Source organism: Notamacropus eugenii, chromosome 1, assembly GCF_028372415.1.
Source record: "Notamacropus eugenii isolate mMacEug1 chromosome 1, mMacEug1.pri_v2, whole genome shotgun sequence".
Taxonomy (NCBI): domain Eukaryota; kingdom Metazoa; phylum Chordata; class Mammalia; order Diprotodontia; family Macropodidae; genus Notamacropus; species Notamacropus eugenii.
Genome location: NC_092872.1, coordinates 715,885,071 through 715,907,502, shown reverse-complemented (window position 1 = coordinate 715,907,502; position 22,432 = coordinate 715,885,071). Strand labels below are relative to the sequence as shown.

At 44.0% G+C, this 22,432-nt stretch overlaps 1 protein-coding gene across 5 annotated transcripts in view; it reads right to left on the bottom strand.

Moving 5' to 3' along the window:
• CSNK2A2 (casein kinase 2 alpha 2) overlaps positions 1 to 18,156 on the bottom strand; it is a 39,920-nt gene extending 21,764 nt beyond the window's left edge. For 2 of the 5 annotated variants that reach the window (XM_072636666.1, XM_072636665.1), the window contains exons 1-4: positions 17,911 to 18,069; positions 17,202 to 17,313; positions 8,209 to 8,310; positions 5,939 to 5,989 (exon numbers count right to left, since the gene is read on the bottom strand). In XM_072636666.1, coding sequence (XP_072492767.1) covers positions 5,939 to 5,989; positions 8,209 to 8,310; positions 17,202 to 17,313; positions 17,911 to 18,014 — 369 coding nt within the window. In that variant the 5' untranslated portion in view covers positions 18,015 to 18,069. Of the gene's footprint in view, positions 1 to 5,938; positions 5,990 to 8,208; positions 8,311 to 8,695; positions 8,811 to 17,201; positions 17,314 to 17,910 lie in introns of those variants that run through there. The other 3 variants (XM_072636667.1, XM_072636668.1, XM_072636669.1) reach the window with 3 other exon arrangements.
• Positions 18,157 to 22,432: the final 4,276 nt, after the last annotated feature.

The following is a 22,432-nucleotide window of genomic DNA, read 5'->3' as shown; positions in this document are numbered from 1 at the left end:
AATAGCCAAAAATCTTGCCTCTCCATCGTAACAAGTAACGGAACAATTCCAGAGCCAACAGTCACATGTCTGTGAATGTTCAGCAGTTCTCTTTCCAAATGTTTAAACTTTCTTTGAAATTTAATCACTTATCTATGTGGCTAAAAATTAGAGGGAAAGCCATACTGCATTCAGCAAATCCGCCCTACTATTTATTTCCGATAAAACAAAAGCTGTAATGAAAGGCTCCAGTGAGGGTTCACATATACACAAGCCATCTAGGCAGCCCTGGGTCCCAGCCTTCTTCTGGGTCTGGGGTCCAGCACAATACAACCTCACCCATGGCTACAGATTGCAGTGGCTATAATTCTGGAACCTCCTTCTGGACTCTGGAATATGTAAGCTACTTAGGAACTCTTTACAAATAAACCAGAGGTTAAGGCTGGCTAATGCCGATATATGTACATACAAAGATGCCAGTTGTAAATAAGTCAGACCTGGCTGAACACAAACCCAGGTTGGTACAATGCCTCTGGTGCCTACTGGCTGCACCTTAGGAGGCCAATTCTTACCAGACTGCATCAATTACTAAAATGACTTCTTTCTCCTATAAATATTAAGTAAAATGTTTCAATCAACTTCAACATAATCTGCACAGTATGTTTAGATTTTAAAACAATTAATTTTACAAATAAAAACAGTTTCCAATTTCTCTGCTTTTTCAGATTTAGGCCCCAATTTTTCAAATGAAGCTAATTTCAGATATAAAAGGGAAACAGTAAAGTGACTGTGGAAAACCAAATTTACTCTAAGTTCATGTGCAATCTCAGCCATGGTATCTGCTACAAGAAATATAGTTTTGTACCCTTGGGTAGTTTTAATTAGGAAAACTGATTTATCACAACTAAACAGTGAGTTCACAACGTCATCCTATTCTTCTAGCCAGCTGTGAGAGAACATTTATAAAGCTTGCACAAAAGGAGAAGAGACAATGGCAAAGCCCTTGGAGGGAATCCTAAGTTAGGTTTCACTGAAATTTCTGAAGGCAAGCGCTTCTGTGCCAGACCAAACACATTTGTGTTTCCAGAAGGCCATTACCAAAGGAGAGAAATAAAAGAAAAGGATACAGAATGGGATGCATTCCCTTTGCAAATCATTTTAAATTGTTCTTGACCAGTTCCTTGGAAAGTATAGGGAAAGAATTAATTAGGGAAATATATTAGTCCAAATAAAGGCTGCACTTTCCCCCTTAAATCTAGTTTGTATAAAATGTGAATGTGACTGACCAATGTGATCTTATGAAACTGAAAATGACAGGTGATAGAATACCCGTCCTACTGCCAGATCAAGACAAGAGTAACAAATTGTGAAAATGGAAAGAGAAGTGATTTTAAAATAGAACTTTATCTGAATGGGAAAAAAGTGTAAAAAACAGTTGCAAGGTAGTTTTGCATTTTTCAAAGGACATTCATTTATCACCTATTTTAGAGGCAGAGAAGTTGAACCCATACAGTCTAACAAATAAGTGATGAGGGGAGTGAGGACAGGGGACTGGAGTCTTAAGATCAGAATCTTTTCATCCTCTCCAAGAGAAGAGGTGTCTTTCTATCAATCTCTGGCTATGTCTGTAGTGGAAGTGTGAGATGAGGTAATGAGAGGGCTTGAGTTGGAAGCCCAGCTCTGTTACTTACATGCTACATGACTTTAGATAAACTGTTTCTTCAGTCTCAACCAGTTTCCTCCTTTGTAAGAAGTGATGGGGCTGGAGCTGATTTCCTAGGGTTTCTTCACCTTTCACTAAGAACTCACACTTCTATTAGTAACCCTTTTAAGATTTGCTCAATTTCTTCCTCACAGCTCTATGAGGCAGGTATAGCATGTATCATCCAAAGTTTACAGATGAAGAAACTAAGGCTTAGACATGAGGTAACTTGTCAATCAATGGTCACGATTCACATCCTGAGGTTCAGACTCTCAGTACAGCATTCTGCTCCCTAGGCTATAGGACTTCCCCATCTGATTATGATACACAGAGATGCCACCCAAAGCTCTGCACTACTTCTCCTACAATTATCAAAGCACAGCTTTCCCATACTACAAGTTTGCTCCAGAGGCTCATTGAGGCCAGGACCTCCTTACATATGCACACTGACTGGCCCTAAGAAGATCCTCAAATCAATAAATGCTAGGTTCCCTCCAATCTTTCTGGTTTAAGTCTTCAGGTAGGGGAAATCTTAATTTGATCCATAGACTCATACTTAAGAGGCTCCTTAGTTCAGAACTGTAGGCCCAGAATGACCAAGGAACAGACTCGAAGCTTAAGAGTGTCTCTGTCAGCCACAGCTAATGGTCTAGTCACTGGCAAATTCACAAATTTATGCTGACATTGCATGTCTGGTTCTGTCTTTCTTTCTCATGCACCCATGTACACATGCCCAGGTACTCCAATGCACCTTGGGAAGGGAATTAGAATATGGTGGAATTCCAGCTGAAATTGCAACGTAAGCGATGTATATGCAAATCCAAAAAATCAAAGTGATTTCCAGGGCAATAATTCTACCAACTTAAGAAAGTTAAACAAAATCTAATTCCAGCAGTATTAGAAACATCAATGCTAATGAAAAACAGGTAAAGACAAAAGGCAATATCTCAACTACAACTGTCGAATTGTAAAGTCTTCAACCTTCTATCTTAATAACCTTAAGTTAAAAAAAGTTTCTTGGTTCTAATAACACACTTTAAGAAACTTTAGATTACACAACTTGGAATATGTTGACCATGCTTTTGGAGTATAATTAGTTAATATAAAACTCAAATTTTAATATAAAATAGCCTAAAAATGTCATTTTTCCCCCCTTAAAGTACTTTAAGGAAATCTTAAGAGTGACACCCTAACACTTTTTTCAAACTAGATAAAAGAATTGAATAATTATTAAAATTGGGAAAAGTGCTTCCCAGGCCTTGTTCATTTAAACCCATTCCAACCACACTGCTATTGACCTTCCCATTCAGCATCACAAAGATGTTGGCAGTGTCTCTAACCCTCAAGTCTTTTTCTTCCATAATTCTAGGCCTCAGCCAAACTACTCCATGTTTTTATTGTTGGTTTTGTTCCCTATCATATGTGTTTCTTCCTAATTTTATCCAGAATTTGGTGGACAGTTTCTCCAAAATGATTTAGTCTTGTTTTCCAAAATACTAAGAAGCCCACCTAATAATGATGGTTAGTGACATGCTCTGGCTTCTAGATCATCAATGTAGACACTGAAAACAGTGGTCTCTGCAAATGCTCACCGTGGGACCACCTGCGGTTAAGCAAGTTGTTTAATCGTTTAAGAGTGAGGCAAAACCAGATGTGTGACTGAAAGACCGTCATGACAACAAATGGTCTGCCATGATTTCCCCTCACAAACCTACTTCTGCAACCTCGTATTCGGTTTTCTAGGTGATGAAACACCGATTGATGACTTATTTTAATGGTTTTCCAAGTACTGATGTTAAACTGGAAGAGCTATCATTTCTGTATAAGAATATACTGGAGAGTCTAAGTCAGGAACCAGGCAGAATTGGCAATAAAGGAAAGACATTCCTAAATAACCCAAAAGCTTAATTATAGATTGTAATCATCCTCTGTAGGCTCTCAAATGATGTGAATCTTTAGCCCTGTTTTCTTTAATGAAACCAACTTAAACCTTGCTGAAATTATTCTGTTTAATCTGATTTGAGAATAGGAAGAAGAAGAAAAAAAAATTTACTGCTTCACACTAAAGGTGAAGAGACCTTGGGGAATTCTAGATCTAGTTTCCTAAATCTTCTGTTATGAGGAATTTGTGCAATTTCATAGCATCCAAAAAACTGGCTATGTGTCTTAGAAGACTTCAGCTAATTAATTACATTGTCAACTTGAAAGAACAAGGTGATTTATGAGCCGAGAACAAGATCTCATTAAGTAGCCACAGACAGCGGTTTGTGGCATCTTAATATTGGAAGACTGCACTACAAACCTCCTGCTAAGTCCACCTTTTAAATGTCTTTAACAGAAGGCTTAGTATCACTAAAGGCACGAAGAGTTGGGGTATGTGTCTAGATGTACATGTGTACCTTGACAGACACACCGTGAATAGACAATGAACAGGACCCAAAACCGAATGGAAGATGAGTGGGCTAGACTGTCTTTGGCAAATAGCATAATATTTACATTGACCCCAAACTTTTCCCTGAAAGAAAGAAAAGTCTATTATTTTTAAGACCAATATTCTTCCAGTGATGATGATCTATGTCTAGGAGCACATGGAATATCACAGTTTCTCAAGTCTTACAGTAATGATGCAGCTGAAGTCGAAAGGCTTTGATCTAAGACACTGAGGGCTAGAAAAGGAGAGCTGGTAATGAGGCAAGGGGGGAGCCAAGTATAACTGATGGCTGGCCCACCAGGAAAAGGGTCAGGTAGAGCCCCTGTGGAAGCATGGTGTGAGAACATGTATGATGGTTGTCACAGCACCTGAGACAGTATGGCCTGGCTGGGATCTACACCACTAAAGCATCCAGCGAGTAGGATTCAGAAAGCTCTTGAAGACCTGGCACATCATGAAAGAATCATTGTTTCACATTCCCACTCACGACAAAGCAAAAATGTCCAGAAACCTGGGTCACTCATATGTCAAAATGGGATTAACCACCTATTAGTAAGAATACACTAAGGCTCCTCTGAGGAAAGAAAACGGAAGGGGTAGTAGAGACTTCTTTGTTTTGGAGGAATTGTTCACTACTGAATGCTTCACATTTACAAAGCAATCTTAAATGGAAAAGCCATTATAGCTGGCGAAAGTTGTATTGTGCATTATGTGAAATTTGTCAACAGGTTATTATGTGGGTGTTCTTCCTTACTTTTTGTAATTGTTAGAGATGACTATTCTAAGTAAAATATAACATGAGGATTAAATCCTTTCATTCTCACCAGAAATCAACATTTCCAATAAATACCAAAGTATTTCATCTGTCGATCCAGTTCAGCCCTCTTTTCAATCATGGCAACCACAACAGAACAGAAATCTTGTATTCACTGACACAGGGTCATTTCAATCACTTATAATTTTGCCATTTACCTCCAAAAACACTTTTCCCCCTGACCAAGATTAACCCAGAGTTCTACAAGGTACTTCTAAAAGGTCTAGTCTGCTCCAGACTTGTGATTTCATGGGCTTCAGTAACTCTCAGTTTGGAAACTCCACCAGCCAATGAAATATTGCAATACAATGCAAACTCTGTCTTGTAATCTTGCAGTTGCCTGGGGTACTGTGAAGTGAGTATGCATCAAAAGCAGGTCTTCTGATTACCCAAAAAGCCACCAACATACAAGTTCCATAACTTCCAAAGTCATGAAAGGAAAGGCTTCATGAAAGACAATACTAAACAAACATGTACATACAAATTCATAACTACTTTAAGTTTAATACATAATATATTCTTTCTAATCAAAAAAAGAGCTCTGTGTCAGTCCGTGGCTATTATCACTCCATACTAGCCCCACAAGATTTCTGTACAAATTAAAGCTACATCGCTATCAACAGGTTGGCCAGAAATAGACTATCACAGCAGAAGGATTATCTTAGATTGAAGACACAGCAGAGCAGGCTGGGCGATATTAAGGGTGGGAGGGGTTTTTGAAATGCAATAACCCTTCTCATTTTTCTGCATCTTCTAGCTACTTTCAGTGGTTACCAGGAGGAACAATAATTGGACTATTTCTACTTTGTTACTCTATGAAAGCCCTAATCTGTTGGCCAGACAATCACAAAATGTGGTCATTCATCTACCTTATTATTTCCTACCATCACCAATTCCAGTTCTTCCAATATTTGAGTTTTATCATATCTAAAATACATCTTCCCTTCCAAGTTGTATACCTAAGAAAGATAATAATTCAGTTTCTACAGATACTTAAGATATATATACTTACCTTAAAATCTGTATTATTGATGTATTCAAATACCAAAGCTGGAGTCTTTGACTGTAAGAGATAAAAGTGATTTTTTTAAAAATACAGTTTGCTTTTGCCATATACTCCCAAGTTCCCACTTAGATTCAAAACCACAATGCTTTGGAACCTCAATGAAGAGTTCATGCCACGAGCCTTGGTTTCACAATTCTGATCAGAATCTGGGCTTAATTGGGCCAGAATATGCTCGAGGCAAAGCCATACAAAATGAGTGCCTAATGAAACCTGCCTACTGTTCCTGATTATCAATAGGCCTGGCCCATTAGATTGGAAATTGCACTTCTCAGCATTACCACTTGGTGACCAGAAATGATGTTCTAAATGTTCTGGCTTGGCCTGTTCGGAGTAAATCCAGAAAGTTGACAGTTATTTTGAATTTTGTCTAGAACATGTTCAATGAGTGAAAGCACAAAATTATACCCCTAATTGAGAGAAACTAGATTTTGGACGCTGCTGGACTTGATATGGCACAGTTGATGAGGTGATGAAAAAAGCCATCCATAATTAATATAGTTAAAGAAATCTTGACAATCTTTGCATAAAATGAACAACCCCTCCAAATCTATCGCCTAAATCCTGATGTTCACATACAAGGTTTGTTCAAAGTAAAATAAACAAATGATCAACTTTGGGTCAAATTATTTCTCAAATAAAGGAAAAAGCAGAGGTTATAGAGGGAGAAAAGAGAGCAGTCACGGAAAGCTTTCTTTACAGCTAGTGTCTGATCTGGACAGAAATGGACAGTAGTCACCTAGGGATCTAAACCCTCTAGAGGTCCAGAACAGGCTTCAGGTCAGTATCACCCCTTAATCAGTCCAACAAGCAGTGGCAGCAGGAACTACCAGAGACTGATTCACCAACACCATCAAGGTGAACTGAAGAGTCCACTTTCTCCTTGTCTACCACTACCATAGGTCTGCAGGCTGGCAGCTGGCTATTGCTTTCTTAGCTATTCCAAGTGCAATCATCAGGAGCTGCCAGGGCCAAAACAAGCATGCTTGCTGGACGTTCTAGGAGATAGGAATAGCCTGAGGATTCTGTTTACCTCTCAGACCCATGCTAATGGTTCCTACCAAGAATAAATGAATGGGACACAAGTGTATTCTCTAGCATTCTGCATATTTAAACAGCTACTAAAGTGTGTCCACAAGAGAAAAAAAAATATGGTACAGGATGGCTCGCTACAAAGAACAATTTCATTCAAATCCATACTCCATGACATGGAGTTGCTTTTAAATGTGACAATTCTGCAGCAGGCATTGATTTCTGAGAAGTATTAGAACTAGGCATTAATAGTGACCATTCTCTCAGGGAGACAGCTTTAACTCAACGCTGCATCATAAAAATCCCAGATATACATGCTATCATTTTAATTCTCTAAGCTCCAACAAGGCAGGTGCTATATTTTATTCAATTTCTGTATCTTCCTAACACCCAAGCACAGTGCTCTATACACAAGAGGAAAAATTTGCAAATGTCTGCTGGATTGAATTAGGCTTCTCAGCGATTGTCTCAGGTCTTTAAGGAAAAATGAATAGACTCCTTAATTTGTTTAGTACACACCACAGATGAAGACTAGTAAATTTCTTCAAAGGAAATTAAGTTATTATGGAAAAAGAGAAAGTAATTAAGGGTGTCTGGAGAAAAAAGAAAAACAAAAGAGAGGAAGAAATGAGATGGAAGAAAAATGAGGGATTTCTTCAACCTGAACTAATCAGTCAAAATAACTGGTTATTCTACTAAAGAAACTAATTCACTGACATTAAATCTGAAATAGTTTTGTAAAAAAAAAAAACTTCGTGGGAATTTTCAGCAAGTATTTCAATCTCACCTGTAGAACATGTAAACCCTGAAACACTTGCAATACTGTTATAAGATAAAACCTTTAGGATGAAGGACAGGGGTCTTATTTTCATTTGAAAGTGTTTTTCAAACAATTATGCTCTACAGAATTTGAGGGTTCCAAGAAAAATTTGTGTTAGGTGTATTTTGAACTGCTACAACTCTTTTTGGGCTAAAAAAAAATCATTCAACAAAGATAAGCATGATCAGCACCCTCAATAAAGGGCATTTCTTACCACTTCAATGTTGTCTTTGGTTTTAAAAAATAACCACAAAAATGGCAGGCTGGCAAGGCACTACAGAGGCAGAAGAAAGAACTTGGATACAACCATAGTTTAAAAACATTTCACTAACCTAGTGTGGGATCCCAAAGCCCCTCAGGCACTTACCACTGGGTCTTTCACAGTGTCAATGAGCTTAATGATATTTGTTCCACCTCGAAGATTTTCCAGAATCTTAACCTCTCGTTTTATCTTCTTTTTCTTCACTGGCTTAAATACATAAGAGCAATTAGAAGTGAGACTCCTTTTGAAGTGAACTTTGGTTTACTTGTATCCTACACAGCTAAGCTGATGACAAAATGTTTCTCTAAACCTGAAGAAGTGAGGCAGGAGATCAAAGAGCTGAGTCCCGGAGAGTGAGTTTAAGTTGCAGGCCTTTGCAGCCCAGTAGTGGAGTTCAGGTACCAGAGACCCTTAAACTCATCCCATTCAGGTCAATCTGCAGATTGATCTCCACCTCTTCCTTGTTTGCTAGACTGTTTTCTAGACAGATAAATGCCAACTGGAAAATCTTAACATCTCTACAAGTCTGAACTAGCAGCTGTACATCCTAGAGTCACAGACCCCCCAAAACTGAAACAAGGTAATAAGACACCTGTTCTTGCACTGGTTTATACATGAGTATTTCATCTTCCAGCAAGTGGAGGCCAGTCCATTGCAATCCAATTTCAAACTTGGGTGAGTCTCAGCTGCTGGCTCCCATGGACTTCAGATCTAGGATCTGAAGTCGGCAGCAGACCTGGTAAGCTCTTACACTGGATCCCATTTCTAAAGAAACAGATGGTGGATCAGCAAAAAAGAGATCAGCTTTTGCTATGACACTGACTGAAAACCTCTTCACATTTAGGATTCAGCAGGAGGCTGCCAGCTGAGTAGTGCACTGACTCAAACGATGAGTTTCAGAGGAAAAGCATTACCCCTACTACACATACATCCCCTTTTGTGGTGAGTGACAGACAAGGCCTCCAGAACAACATGTTAAACATGACTACAGAGTGCAGAGCACACCACAAGCAGGAGCACAGTCTCTACATATGGCAGAAGGGAATTTTCCAAAGATGTGTGTCTGTGGGAACAACAAGCTAAGAATGAGACATCAACAGTCATCCACACATCTGCACAGGCAAACAGAAAGTGATGCCAACTGGCTGGCCACGATGCCATAAAATGTGACTAAAATATTCCGTTCAGGTGAACTTGGTATACATACATACATGCCAAAGAGACAGTCACCAATTACATGCATCTCCTGATGGTACCCATGATTTAGTTCATAGAGCTAGAGTGGGAAAGGACCTCAAAGGCCATGCAGTCCAACCCACCCTTTCAGGATTAGGAAACTTAGGCCCAGGGAAGGTATATGACTTGCCCATGATCACACAAGGGATTAAGGATCAGAAGCAGAGCTTGAACCTGGGTCCTCTGACTCCAGAGAACCAGTGCTCTTTCCACTGTAGTTGGTTGTCTTAGCTACAGTTTACTAAAATGACAAAAAAATAAGTCCACAGTAACCCCCTCCGTCCCCACTCCACTCACACAGTCTGAGGAACACCTGCCCCCAGGGATCAGGGTTTCAATGAAAAGGAGCTCCTCCCTACAAAGACAGTGGTCCAAAGACTTACAGAAAGGGGCCTTCTGCCTATCAATTATTCAGCACATGCTCACACAACAAGCAATGCTTTTCAAAGGAAAGCAAGTTGTGGAGTGGTCATCTGGTGGTAGAAAACAGCAAAGAGCTTCCTAGAAATAACAGCAAAGAAAAAAGGACCTTTGCATCAACCTTGCCAGTCTATGATATCGATACAGAAATCCTATGTCAGCTGTAGGGAATGGTCCCCATACAAATAAAGAGTATAACACAGATCAGATATTTTGAGGCAGTCTTCGTGAAGCCCCTTCCGAACCCTCAAGTGCTCCATAAATCCTAGCTCCCATTCCCTTAGTTAACAATAGTTGGGGCAGAAAAAGTGCTCCTGAATGGCCTGTTTAAGAAGAACACAAAACATTCCTTCCCTGTTCGTGATGTGAGTAAAACCTATTCACTTGCTTAGGATCTCAACTTTCAAATCCCAGCCCAACAGCTGGGGAGGGCAGCCCATACCTGGAAGGACTGGTGCGCGAGGGCAGGGCTGTATTTCCTTTGACTCAAAAACAGGCACCTAATTTTTGGCCTGAATTAACCTGCAACTCCATCTAATCTTTGCTCAGCCCTTTAAACTTGGGAGATGTTCCAGTAGCCAAACCACAAATGAGCTCCTTGGGAATGGTAACTTTAATTTTCCAAATGGAATTGGAGAGCATGACCATAGAAGAAAGTTAATGATTTTGCATTTCATTATTTTACAGAAGGTCTTATAATGGAGCAGAGGGAGCTATAAAATTACTTCCTTCCAACTCCACACCAATGAAGGACCCTGATCTGATAAGGCACCATATGGAAAAAATGAGTTATTTTGTTTTTTACAGATACAAGAATTCTTAACTGCTTGCCAGGAATCAACAAACCAAAATATATATATTCACAATAGCCCCTCAAAGTTGAGACTACATACAATGGCTTCCATGGCAATCTCCCATTTCAACTCTTTACTTCTGGGAAAAATATCCTATTTTAAATTTTGTTACTTCACGTTTGATCTCAGCTCACAGAATTTCTTTTAGAAAGTTTGAACCAAATCATTTTGGCTATTTTAACATACCACTTGCATTTACTTAAATTTTACTGGATAAAATGAGAAACAAGAAACTCAAAAGTATCTCAATTTGAGAATATGAAACACCAAATCTAGCTACATAAGAGGACCATAGAGAACAAAGTATACTTTAACCACTATATGCTTAAAGAAAATACTTAATACACAATTTAAAGCTTGTGTAAAAACTATTGTGAATGAAAACAAGTTTTCTTTTCCCATCGCCTGCCTGCCCTAGAGCATTACAAGTCAATGTCAAATCCCAGCACTTCACGCCGAGCCTAACCCTATAGGCTCTACAACTCAATAATTGCATTTCTGCAGCTCCTGCCTGTGAGGCTCAACTTTTTCAAGGAAAACTGAAACCTACAGCAACAAAATGCAAATTTAATTACAGGCTATTAAGAAATGCAAAAGTTGAAATTCTTCAAGCAGTCCTAAGTAATTAACACTGACAGATTTAAACTCAAGGGGCATGTTAATATTTACTTAAAACTTCCTACCTTACTTCTGTACTACTGCACTATCTCCAGGATAAAAGACCCACTCTTTAGGCTGGCCTGTAAAGCGTCTCCCCTCCTCCTCAATCTAAGTCCCAGGCGTGTCTCAGTCTGCTTTCTGCACACACCCACTCACTCCAGCCATACCTGGTCTGCCCCCTATGTGTGTTCTGCACTACACCTTCAATTCCCTAGCTTCCTTCAAGGTAAGCTTCGAGGGTCCCTCCAATAGAGAATCTTGGGGGACTTGTCCCAGTTGTTCCTCCTCTCCTTCACTGGCTCTTTTGAAATTACGCTGTATTACTTTCCATGTACTTTTTATTTACTTATCTGGCATGTGTGTTGCATCTCCCTGGTAAAATATAAGCTGCTTGAAGACAGGGCCTGTTTCATTTTTGCCCTTCTAACGCTAACACTAATGGTGCAGTGTATGTGATCTAAGCCAAAAGGAACTACTACATGTAAGATAATAAGGGTACAAAGACAAAATTTTAAAAGTCTATGCCCTCCATGACCTTTGTATGGAGTTCGGGGCCTTGGATTGCATGACCAGAGCTGACTAGTCCCATCAGAGCTATTCAAAGTCAGGACACATCCATATGGAGGCATGAGGAGCTGACAGGACTAGACTCCAGTAACCAGGGTATTTCAAACCAGTTGAGTTACTTTTGCTATACTACTAACAAACCACCAATTAAAACACCAAGGCATTCATTTCATCACTGGCAATTGCAGAAAACAATGGCTATTAGGATACAGCCTAATTTCAATTAATTATTCATTTACTAATTGCACAACCCAACTAGTTACATGAGGTCAGGAGATTTTTGGAATTACCAAAAACAAGTTTACTTTTCACAAGTAAAATAAAAGCTATTTTTGGAATTCGTACTAAAAAACCAAGAGGATTGTGACAACTTTACAACCTGGAGGTTTTCATGGAGTCCCGGGTGCCCCTGGGCATAGTCTCCTCACCTGGGAAGACCAGGGGCTTAGCCTAAGTGAGCTCCAAAGTGCTTCCCCGGCACTGGGAGCCCACAATTCTGAGACTTCAGGTCTAACAGAATTAATAAGAACTCTTCTAACTCCCAAAGTAATTAACCAGGGAGAACTGATTACTTTAATAATCTAAATACACACCACATTTCATACATGTGATTACATATTCTGCCAAGTATCTATGAAATCTTGTTTAAAAATACCCAGGGTATCGTCACTCTGAAATCTCTGACAATGACACTATTAGGAAGATAAGGCAGTGCTGCAATTTGCAATCTTAAAGGGTTGCCTAGAAAAAATGATTTTTTGAAAACAAGATTCCACAACAGATTCAAATAGATACATTCTGAATATTTTGCTTCGATTGGGGGGAAGGAGAGGCAGTGAAACAGCTTTTGATCTACATAACCAGTTGATAATTCATCATCAGGGAAAATAAAAAGGAAAAGGACCATGAAGGCCTTGGAAGAGGGAGGTAGATTCCACTGGTCCCAGGAGTCATCCCTCCCTGACCTCTCAAGTCACTAACAGGGATGCCCAGGCAGGGAGGGGGCTTCTCACCCTCTATGAGAGGAGCCCCCTTGGATTCCTACCATCTCTGTAAAAAAAAACAAAAATGTTCACATGCTCAGAGAGCCAACAGAAACACCAGTCAGTTGTGCTGTTAACAAGAAAACAATTCAAACATATTCTTAAAACAATTTCCCTGCCACCGTACATCTATTTTTAAAACTTCTCCCCACAATGCTCAGCAAGAACAATGTCTTTGTCACTGTTCTATGGGAATATCAATTCACACAGGTGGTGCTCAATATCTACCAACACAAATCTGGGTCCCACAGCTAGTGTCTAAGGCAGACCCTGGCCTCTCCCACCATTCCTTTATATACATCACCCCCACCTCTCTTACAGAATTTTGTATCACAAAACAAGGTACAAAAACTTCCTGGGATCTTCTTATGCCTTGTGGGTTGCAGGAGCTTGTTGAGTTATTGTGTTTTTTAAAAATCATTTCCTAAAGTTTAGCCTGCATGTCTCCACTAACTGATTTTTTATTTTGGGGGGGGGGGGGCAGAGAATGAACTTTCTGCATCATCAGTTCAGAATCCTAACAGTTGCTTAGAATCTGCATATGAAAGCAACAGGTGAGAATTAAAAATCCAAACCAAACTACACTTGTGATTTCACAAATGCAGACAAATGGACAAACTGAAGGAATCTTCAGTAGAAATTCCAACATCAGAACCTGTTCGTTAGCAACTCAACTGTACAGTCAAATGGGCACAAGACATCCTAAAAGCCCTGCCTTATAGTCACCAAGGCAAGATGTGTCCAAGCAGAGGCTCATATCTAAGTCTTATTGATAGGGGATGCATAGTGTAAGATTAGAGCCAGGGATCTGTTCTGTGAAGTTTAGATTCAGTCAGAGGACCCAGAGAGCCACAGGTTCTCTGAGGCTGCAGGTTCCCCAACCCAGAGCAAGAACAGGCTGAGTAGGTTCTGTTCATAACCATGGCTCCCATTTATGTGGCCCAGCACAGTTTGGAAAGCACTCTACATAATTATCTCATCAGATCCTATCTATTCTAGTAGGGAAAATGCTACTATCATTATTTTACAGAAAAAGAAACTGAGGTTAGAGAGGTCAAGTGGCTTCCTCCAGGGTCAGTCAATCAATAAGCATTGATTAAACACCTACAGTGTAAGGGCTGGGGCTGAAAAGAAAGATGGTCTCCGACCTCAGGGAGTTCACAAATATAAAGGAGGAGACAAGCAAACATACACACACAGACAAACATTACAAGGGTCCTACAGCTTGTGTCCAAGGAAGAATATGAACACAGGTCCTTCCTGATGCTGCCTCTTAAAATGAAACTGAGCAACTTTACCATTTACTTACTCTCTGTGTGACCTCAAATAAGTCCCTCCTCTTTAGGTCTCAGTTTCCTCATCTGTAAAATGAAGAGGTTAGATTCCACAGCCTCTGAGTTACCTTCCAAAAATCTATGGTCCCCTAGAATAATGGAAAAGGTAGGCTCTTTGCTTAGGGAATTTACATATTACTTTGTGCATTTCCCTTAAACTCACTCATTTCCTAGCTGGAGCTAACTCACAGTAGGATGATTTGAAGAGGCAGCTTTTCTCAAGTCCCCCAATGTTAAATGCAGTTAGTCATTTACAATAGACTTGACTCTTCTCTGATCAATTATCAGGTGACACACCCCAAAAGGGGGAATGTCAATTATGCCTCATCTGGATATGGTAAGACATTTCAAAAACAAAGATTCTAACATTTTTCAAGTCATTCAAATTGAATCTAGCCTGTCAGATGTACAAAGAAAAGTCACTAACTTCACTAGTTTCTCAACCTATGTGGGAAAAGAGGCATAAAATATCAGGATTTTTGTGTAATGTATTGTACCGATCAGTATTTGCAAGGGGAGGCAAGGTGATCCTGACCCTACACTGACGAAAATGTGATTGTCAAGAGGTTGTCATCCAAAAGATACTTAGCTAATGCTCCCATCAACCATAGAACCAGCTCTTAATCTGATACAATAAATACCATTTAGTGTTCTGATCCTAAGTTAGGAAGCAAGAGACACTGTAGCTTGGTAAACAAAGCACTAGACTAAAAATCAGCAAACCCCAGTGCACTGCATTTTTTTCAGGTACACAAAGAGCATCCTTTGGCAAGTTTCTCCACCTGTAAAAATAGTGTGTAAAGCTTCCATCTCACTAAACTATTTGGAGATTGAACAGCCAAGTGTTAGTTTGATTAGGGGGATGGGTATAATTGCCCAGTGAAGCCAATACTCAGAATTATTATAAGGTGTAACTATTGAACTAAACTGACTTTTAAAATAAACATTTCTCAATTTATAGGTAAGATTTATCTACAAACAACTACATTAGGCTCTTCAAAGTAGTCAACCTTACAATGCTATATACATATTCCAATCAAGTTGCCATTTACTCAAAACACTTTTGGAAACTCTAAAAAAAGCTTTCAGAACAAATACCCTCAAGAGTAAAGAAAATAACCAAAAGGCATCTGGAGCCAATTCAAGTGAGTGAGGGCGGGTGCTCAAGCTGGGGAACAGCATGATGGGTCAAAAAAAAAAAAAAAGAGGTAGAAAAATGAGGTTGATTTTTTTGTCATGCTCATAGCCAGTTCTGGATGCAATCCCAAGAGGAAGGAGTTTCTAAAATGTTTTGTGCAGTGAGAACATCCTTAGAAAAAGTATCTAGAACTTGAAAGATGACTATTTGGAAGAGGCCAGTACTTACAAAAAAGGCAGTGTTAAAAAATTCCTTGCATTATGGTGATCCCTTGTGTTAACAAAGAGGAAAGTCAGCTTCCATCTATCATCGGCCCTGCCTGGTTGTGCCACAGCACTTACTTTCCTGCTCCACCAGCAGCAGGATGGATCACTGTTGGGAAATTGTGACCCACTGCCTCCTCCGTATTGCCAGAGTAGAAACTCAAGAATACACATCAAATGAGGATCATCATTCATAGATAGTACTAACACTAAGACATGAAAAATGTTTTAATCCTGCTCTTATTCTGCAAATCTACTCAAAATGCTGCTAGACCAGGAAGGCCTAGGTAACAGCTGTGCTCATTTCACTGAGTTCCCTTTATTTTTCATAATTACTTGAATAAATCAGAACTGACCTGCCATAAGCACCTATCAGATTCCAAGAGTTTCTATGCTGTGCCCGTTATCAAACATTATCATGAGTCAGAACCCAAATATACTATCAACCTGGGAAACTTCAATCAAGTATTTGTTTGTTGTGGCTATGCTGGGTGATAATTATGTAAGAGTTAACAGAAAGGTCCATGGCTGTAAGAGCATGCCACTACATCCTCCATTAAAAAAGCCAAACCCAAATTGTTGTTTTAGGAGCTCTATTCTTTTGTAGCACTGATTTCTGCCAGGAAAATAGCTACCATAGAGGCAACACTTGATTCCAGAGGGCTCCTCCTTCTGACTTATTCCAAATGAGTCCATGTTCTACTTTTCCTGACAAACTAATAAACATCCCAAGATACTACATCATGACCTCACAGCACATCATCCCAGAACCAAATGAGCAGGTTATGCTCATTGCCACCTCTGACCAGCATCATTCAACCTTTGAATCCTCATCGGCAGATGAAATTTCCTCTCATAAATGAATAAGAACATCCATTAAACGTAAAATAATGCTCAAGCAAACTCTGCCCAAAGGAAGGTACAGGAAATAAGCCAACTAATTTCTGAGGACAATCTACTGATTTGGCAACTAAAAAAACAGGTAATGGAATTCAACCTGAGATGTTCACTGGGGGGGGGGGGGGGGGGGGGGGAACCAGAATCTTTCTATTAGTCACAGGTCCCATCCATTCCTAAAACACTACGCTAGATTTGTGTCAAAATTACCCCTAGTTTGTCATTTTTTGGCGGTGAATAGAAAATGAGATGGGAAAGATTAATGTAAGATTTTCAGTTGGATGGAAAGCAAAAATAATCTCTTCTGCATAATGAAATATCACTTATTACCCTGGAAGATGGTGGTGAATGTTTTGCTTCTGAACTAGAAAACTACAATGAAATTTTAAATACAACGTAGTAGTGTGGATAGAGCACTGGACCTGGAATTAGGAAGACTCAAGCCAGACTTCTGCCCCAGACACTTGCTAGCTATGGGATCCTGTGAAAGTCACTCAGCCTCTGAGCCTGAATTTCCTCATCTGCAAAATGGGGAAACAGCTCATGCTATCATCGGGATGGTGAGGCTCAAAGGAGAGAAGACATGGCAATGGCTTTGCAGACCTTCAAGACCTACAGAATTATTAGCTATTATTGCTCTTATCACTACACTCCTGAGAGTGACCATCAACAGGAACCTGACTCACCTTGAGAATCTTGACAACCACTCTCTCATTGTTGGTGATGTTGATGGCCTCAAACACTTCGCTATATTTTCCCCGACCAAGTTTCCGAACCAGCTGGTAATCGTCCTGATTACTGTGAAAGCAAGAGACACGTCTGAGCCACGGAACTACTGCAATCCTGTCTCACACACACTTCACCCACATGGAGCCCGGGGACCGCGTTCGGCCACAAGCCCTTCCCTGGCCCCCTGAACTCTAACCAGCCACGCTGCAGGAACCCGAACCTATCTCAGGGGCCCGTGCTCCGCTGAGAGGGGGGATGGGATAGGGACCCCAGCTCTGACTAGCAAACGCCCCTCTCCACGGGAGGCAGGGGATGGAGTGGGAACCCCGATTCATTGACCCCTGGTCCACCAGGGGAGGGGCTTGGAATGGATGGGGTAAGGACTCCCCTGGAAAGGGGGCTTGAGGAAACACCCCGAATCTAATTAACCCTCGCTCCACTGGGAGGGAGTAAGAACCCCGATTCTAATAGACCCTCCCCCCCACTGGGAGGAGAGCGGGGTAAGAACCCCGACTCTACTTGGCCCCGGCCTCTCCCCAGCGCCCCTCCCGGGGCCCCCCGCCCCCCGCGGCCTCGGCCGCCCCCCGCCGGGGCCCGGGGCGCCTGCTCCTCCCGCGGGGCCGGGGGCCCGAGCACATGGGCCCGGGGCGGCGGCGGCTCCTTTACCCCCAGCTCGGGACGTGCGCCTCGTAGTCCCAGTACTCGCGGCTCCTCAGGCTGTTCACCTCGGCGTAGACCCGGGCCCTGCTCCCGGCGGCCGGGCCGGGCATGGCGGGCGGCGCCGGGCGGCAGCGGGGGGCGCGGGGCGGCGACGAGGGCAGGGGCGGCAGGAGCGGCGAGCGGCGGCCCCGGGGCGCGGAGCGCAGGAAGCCCAGCAGCGACGAGGCGGCGGCGCAGGCGAGGGCGGCGAAGACGGGCGGCCGAGCCAGGCCGGGTCCGCGGGGGCGGGCGGCGGGGCCGGCCTGGCCGGGCCGCCCCGGCCCTGGAGCGGCCGGCGGGCGGAGGGCGGGGCGGGGCGGGCCGGCGGGCGGCGGCGGCGGGAGGGCGCTCGCGCTGCGGCTCCGCGGCGGCCCCGGCTCCGCTCCGCTCGCGTCCCGCGCTCCTCGGCGGCGGCCGCACCGGCGGGGGCGGCCGGGAGAAGGGCGGAAGGCGGGCGGGGAGGAGGAGCGGCGACGGCGGCCGCGGCGACGGAGGCCAAGGAGGAGGAGGCGGCGGCGGCGGCGGAGGAAACCCGGAAAAGGGGCCGAGCTCGGCAGGAGGGGCCCCGGCCGCCCGCCCCGCGGGCCGGCCCCGCCCACAGCGCCCCCTGCAGGGAGGGAGGACGCGGCGCCGCTGCTCGAGCCGCCCTCCTGGGGAGAGGCAGGAGCTCCTCCCCCTCGGCCCGTGGCCAGCGCTCCTTCCTCGGACCCCCACCCTGGCCAGCGCTCCTCCGCCTCGGCCCGTGGCCAGACCCTCCTCCCTCGGACCCCCACCCTGGCCAGCGCTCCTCCCTCGGACCCCCGCCCTGGCCAGCGCTCCTCCCTCGGACCCCCGCCCTGGCCAGCGCTCCTCCCTCGGACCCCCGCCCTGGCCAGCGCTCCTCCCTCGGACCCCCGCCCTGGCCAGCGCTCCTCCCTCGGACCCCCGCCCTGGCCAGCGCTCCTCCCTCGGACCCCCGCCCTGATCAGCGCTCCTCCCTCGGACCCCCGCCCTGATCAGCGCTCCTCCCTCGGACCCCCGCCCTGGCCAGCCCTTCTCCCTCCGACCCCCGCCCTGATCAGCGCTCCTCCCTCGGACCCCCGCCCTGGCCAGCGCTCCTCCCTCGGACCCCCGCCCTGATCAGCGCTCCTCCCTCGGACCCCCGCCCTGGCCAGCGCTCCTCCGCCTCGGCCCGTGGCCAGACCCTCCTCCCTTGGACCCCCACCCTGGCCAGCGCTCCTCCCTCGGACCCCCGCCCTGGCCAGCCCTTCTCCCTCGGACCCCCGCCCTGATCAGCGCTCCTCCCTCGGACCCCCACCCTGGCCAGCCCTTCTCCCTCCGACCCCCGCCCTGGCCAGCGCTCCTCCCTCGGACCCCCGCCCTGGCCAGCGCTCCTCCCTCGGACCCCCACCCTGGCCAGCGCTCCTCCCTCGGACCCCCACCCTGGCCAGACCCTCCTCCCTCGGACCCCCACCCTGGCCACAGCGCTCCTCCTCTAGACCTCCTTCTCTTTGTCCTAGCCTTGTTGGCCAGCGACCTTCCCCTTCCCCAGATCTCCCAGCTTCACCTTGCTCTTCTCCTCGTGCCTCCCAATCCAGACCTTAGGATCATGATCACAGCTAAACCAGCAAGCCCTTGGGAAGTGCTCCCCATGTGCCAGACACTGTGCTAGGCCCCAGGGGTACAAAGAAAGGCAAACAAACCATCAGGAGCTTATAAGGATCATCTATTTAGACCCAGAAGTGATCTTGGAGACAAACCAGTCCAGCTTCTTCCTTTTAGAGACAAGGGAATATGTGAGGGATAAGTGACTTGCCCAGAGTCACACAGCTAGCAAAGATCTGGGGCAGGATCGGAAGCCCAGTCTCCTGGACTCCATGCCCTTTGAACATTCTTCCTCCAGAGCTTCTCAACTCCCCTATTTCCCTCATTCCTTAAAAAGACAAATTCCATGAGGACAGAGATCAGGTTTTTCCTTGTATCCACAGCAGCTAACAGTGTTGGGAACACAGTAGGAACTTAATAAATGCTTCTTCATTGATCGACTAATCCGTCTAGTCCCCCTCTCCAAAGTTCCTTTGTCTCTTTTTCTGGATCCTCCCTCAGGGTCTGTCCTGGACCTCTCTTCTCTTTTCCCTCTGGGCTGCTTCCATTAGGTGATCTTATCAGCTCCCATGCTTTAATGACCACCTCTGTGCTCATGATTCTTAAATCTGCTTGCCCTGCACCAACCTCTCTGCTGGCCTGTGATCTGACACCTCCACCTGCCTTTCAGACATCTCACACTGGATGTCCAGCACACATCTTAAACTCAACACAGAACTCATTATCTTCTCCCTAAACTCTCCCTGTCCCACCCCACCCACCCCCATTACTGTTGAGGGCAACACCATCCTCTCAGTCCTCCAGACTTACAACCTAGTAGTCATCCTGGGCTTCTCAGTATCTCTTCAATCCTATATCCAAGCTGTTGCCAAGGCCTGTCAAAGTCACCTTTACAACATCTCTCAAATATGCCCCTTCTCTCTTCTGACACCGCCCCCCCGCGCTTGGACTATCCCCTCACACCTGGACTATTGCAGTCGCTGCTAGTGGGTCTGCCTACCTCAAGTCTCTCATCACTCCAATCCATCCACCATTCATAGGTCCAGTCACCCCAACCCCTCCCCCCACACTCATACTCAGTAAACTCCAGTGGCTGCTTCCAGGATCAAATACAAAATCCTCTATTTGACATTCAAAGCCCTTCATGACTGAGACCCTTTCTGTCTTCTTATACCTTACTCCCCACCAGGTACTCTTTGATTCAGTGACTCTGGTCTCCTGACTTTCCACCTCTCAGCTCTGGGAATTCTCTTCGACTTTCTGCCATGCCTGGAATGTTCTCTTTCCTCTCCTCCATTACTGACCTCCCTGGCTTCCCCAAAATCCCTACTAGAATCCCACCTTGTACAGGAAGCCTTTCCCAACCCTTTTTCATTCTAGTGCTTTTCCTCTCTTAATTATTCCCTACTTTTCTTGTATTGACCATGTTTGTGTGTAGGTACGTATTTTTTTCATGTTGTCTCCCCTATGAGATTATGAGGTCCTTGAGAGCAGGGACTGTCTTTTGTCTCTTTTTGTATCCTCAGCATTTAACACAATGCCCAATATGTGTTATTGCTGTTCAGCCATTTTCAGTCATGTCCAGCTCTCTGTGACTCTATTTTGGGGCTTTCTTGGCAGAGATCCTGGAGTGGTTTGCCATTTCCTTCTCCAGCTCATTTTACAGATGAGGAAACTGAGGCAAACAGGATGAAGTGACTTGGCCAAAGTCACACAACTAGTAAGTGTCTGAGGCTGGGTTTGAAGTCAGCTCCAGGCTCAGCACATTGTCCATTGTACCATACAACTGCTCAGGTACCTAACCTAACAGCCACTTAATAAATGCTTACAACCAGAACCTCCCCTTCCTCAAGATTCCTCACTAAGCCTCTCTCCATCTAGACCCACTTCAAACCCTATGTTTTAATCCATTTCAATCCTTTCAAGTAAAAAGGAAACAAAAACATTTAGTAAGTGCCTGTGTGCCAGGCAGTGTTTTGCAAACGTGATGTCATTGGATCCTTACAACATGCCTGGGATGTAGATGTTACTATCATCCTCATTTTACAGATGAGGGAACTGAGGCAGACAGAAGAGTCAGTCAGTGTATTGGCCAGGGCTGCACAGTGAGCGTTTGAGTTCAGATTTGAACTCAAGTCTTCTTGACTTCAGACCCAGTGTTCTATCTGCTGTGGCACCTAATTCTCTTATACTAATATGAGTAGACCACCACTCCACTGAGGTATAGTTTTCAGAACCAAGGAAAGGCTCTTGCTTCCCCCATACATACTCCAAATGCCAGAAAACTCATAATTAGAGCTTCGTTTCTTTAGCTCACTTGAAGGAGCACCACTGAATGGAGAGAAAGAACTCAGAACAGGGATTCTACATATACCCACCACAATCTTTGCCCATAAGTGAAATTTGGCTAGAGGTGTCCAGATCTCTTTCCAAATGAAATTCTCTGGACTGATTCTCTCTCTCTCTCTCTGTCTCTCTCTCTCTCTCTCTGTCTCTCTGTCTCTGTCTCTGTCTCTGTCTCTCTCTCTCTCTCTCTCTCTGTCCGTCTGTCTCTTTCTGTCATACTCTTTCATGTGAGAACCATATAAACTTCTTATTTCCTGAGACTTCCTACAACATTCCACTTTTCCCACATTTTCCAGTTGGACATCTCCACTTGGATGTCCATTTCAAGCTCAGCATGTCCTAAACAGAATCTATTTCCCTTTCCCTCACCAATTCCCTTTCTTTGATCTTTCTTGTTTTTGTTAGGGGCATCACCATCCTTCCATTCATCCAGGTTTCAGCTTCAGTGTCATCCTTAATGACTCTCTCCCCTTTACCCTACCAGAGCCAATGAGTTGTCAGTATCCAAAACTTGTCAGTTCTTTCTCAGGGACACCTTTCCCGTTGATCCATCTTGTTT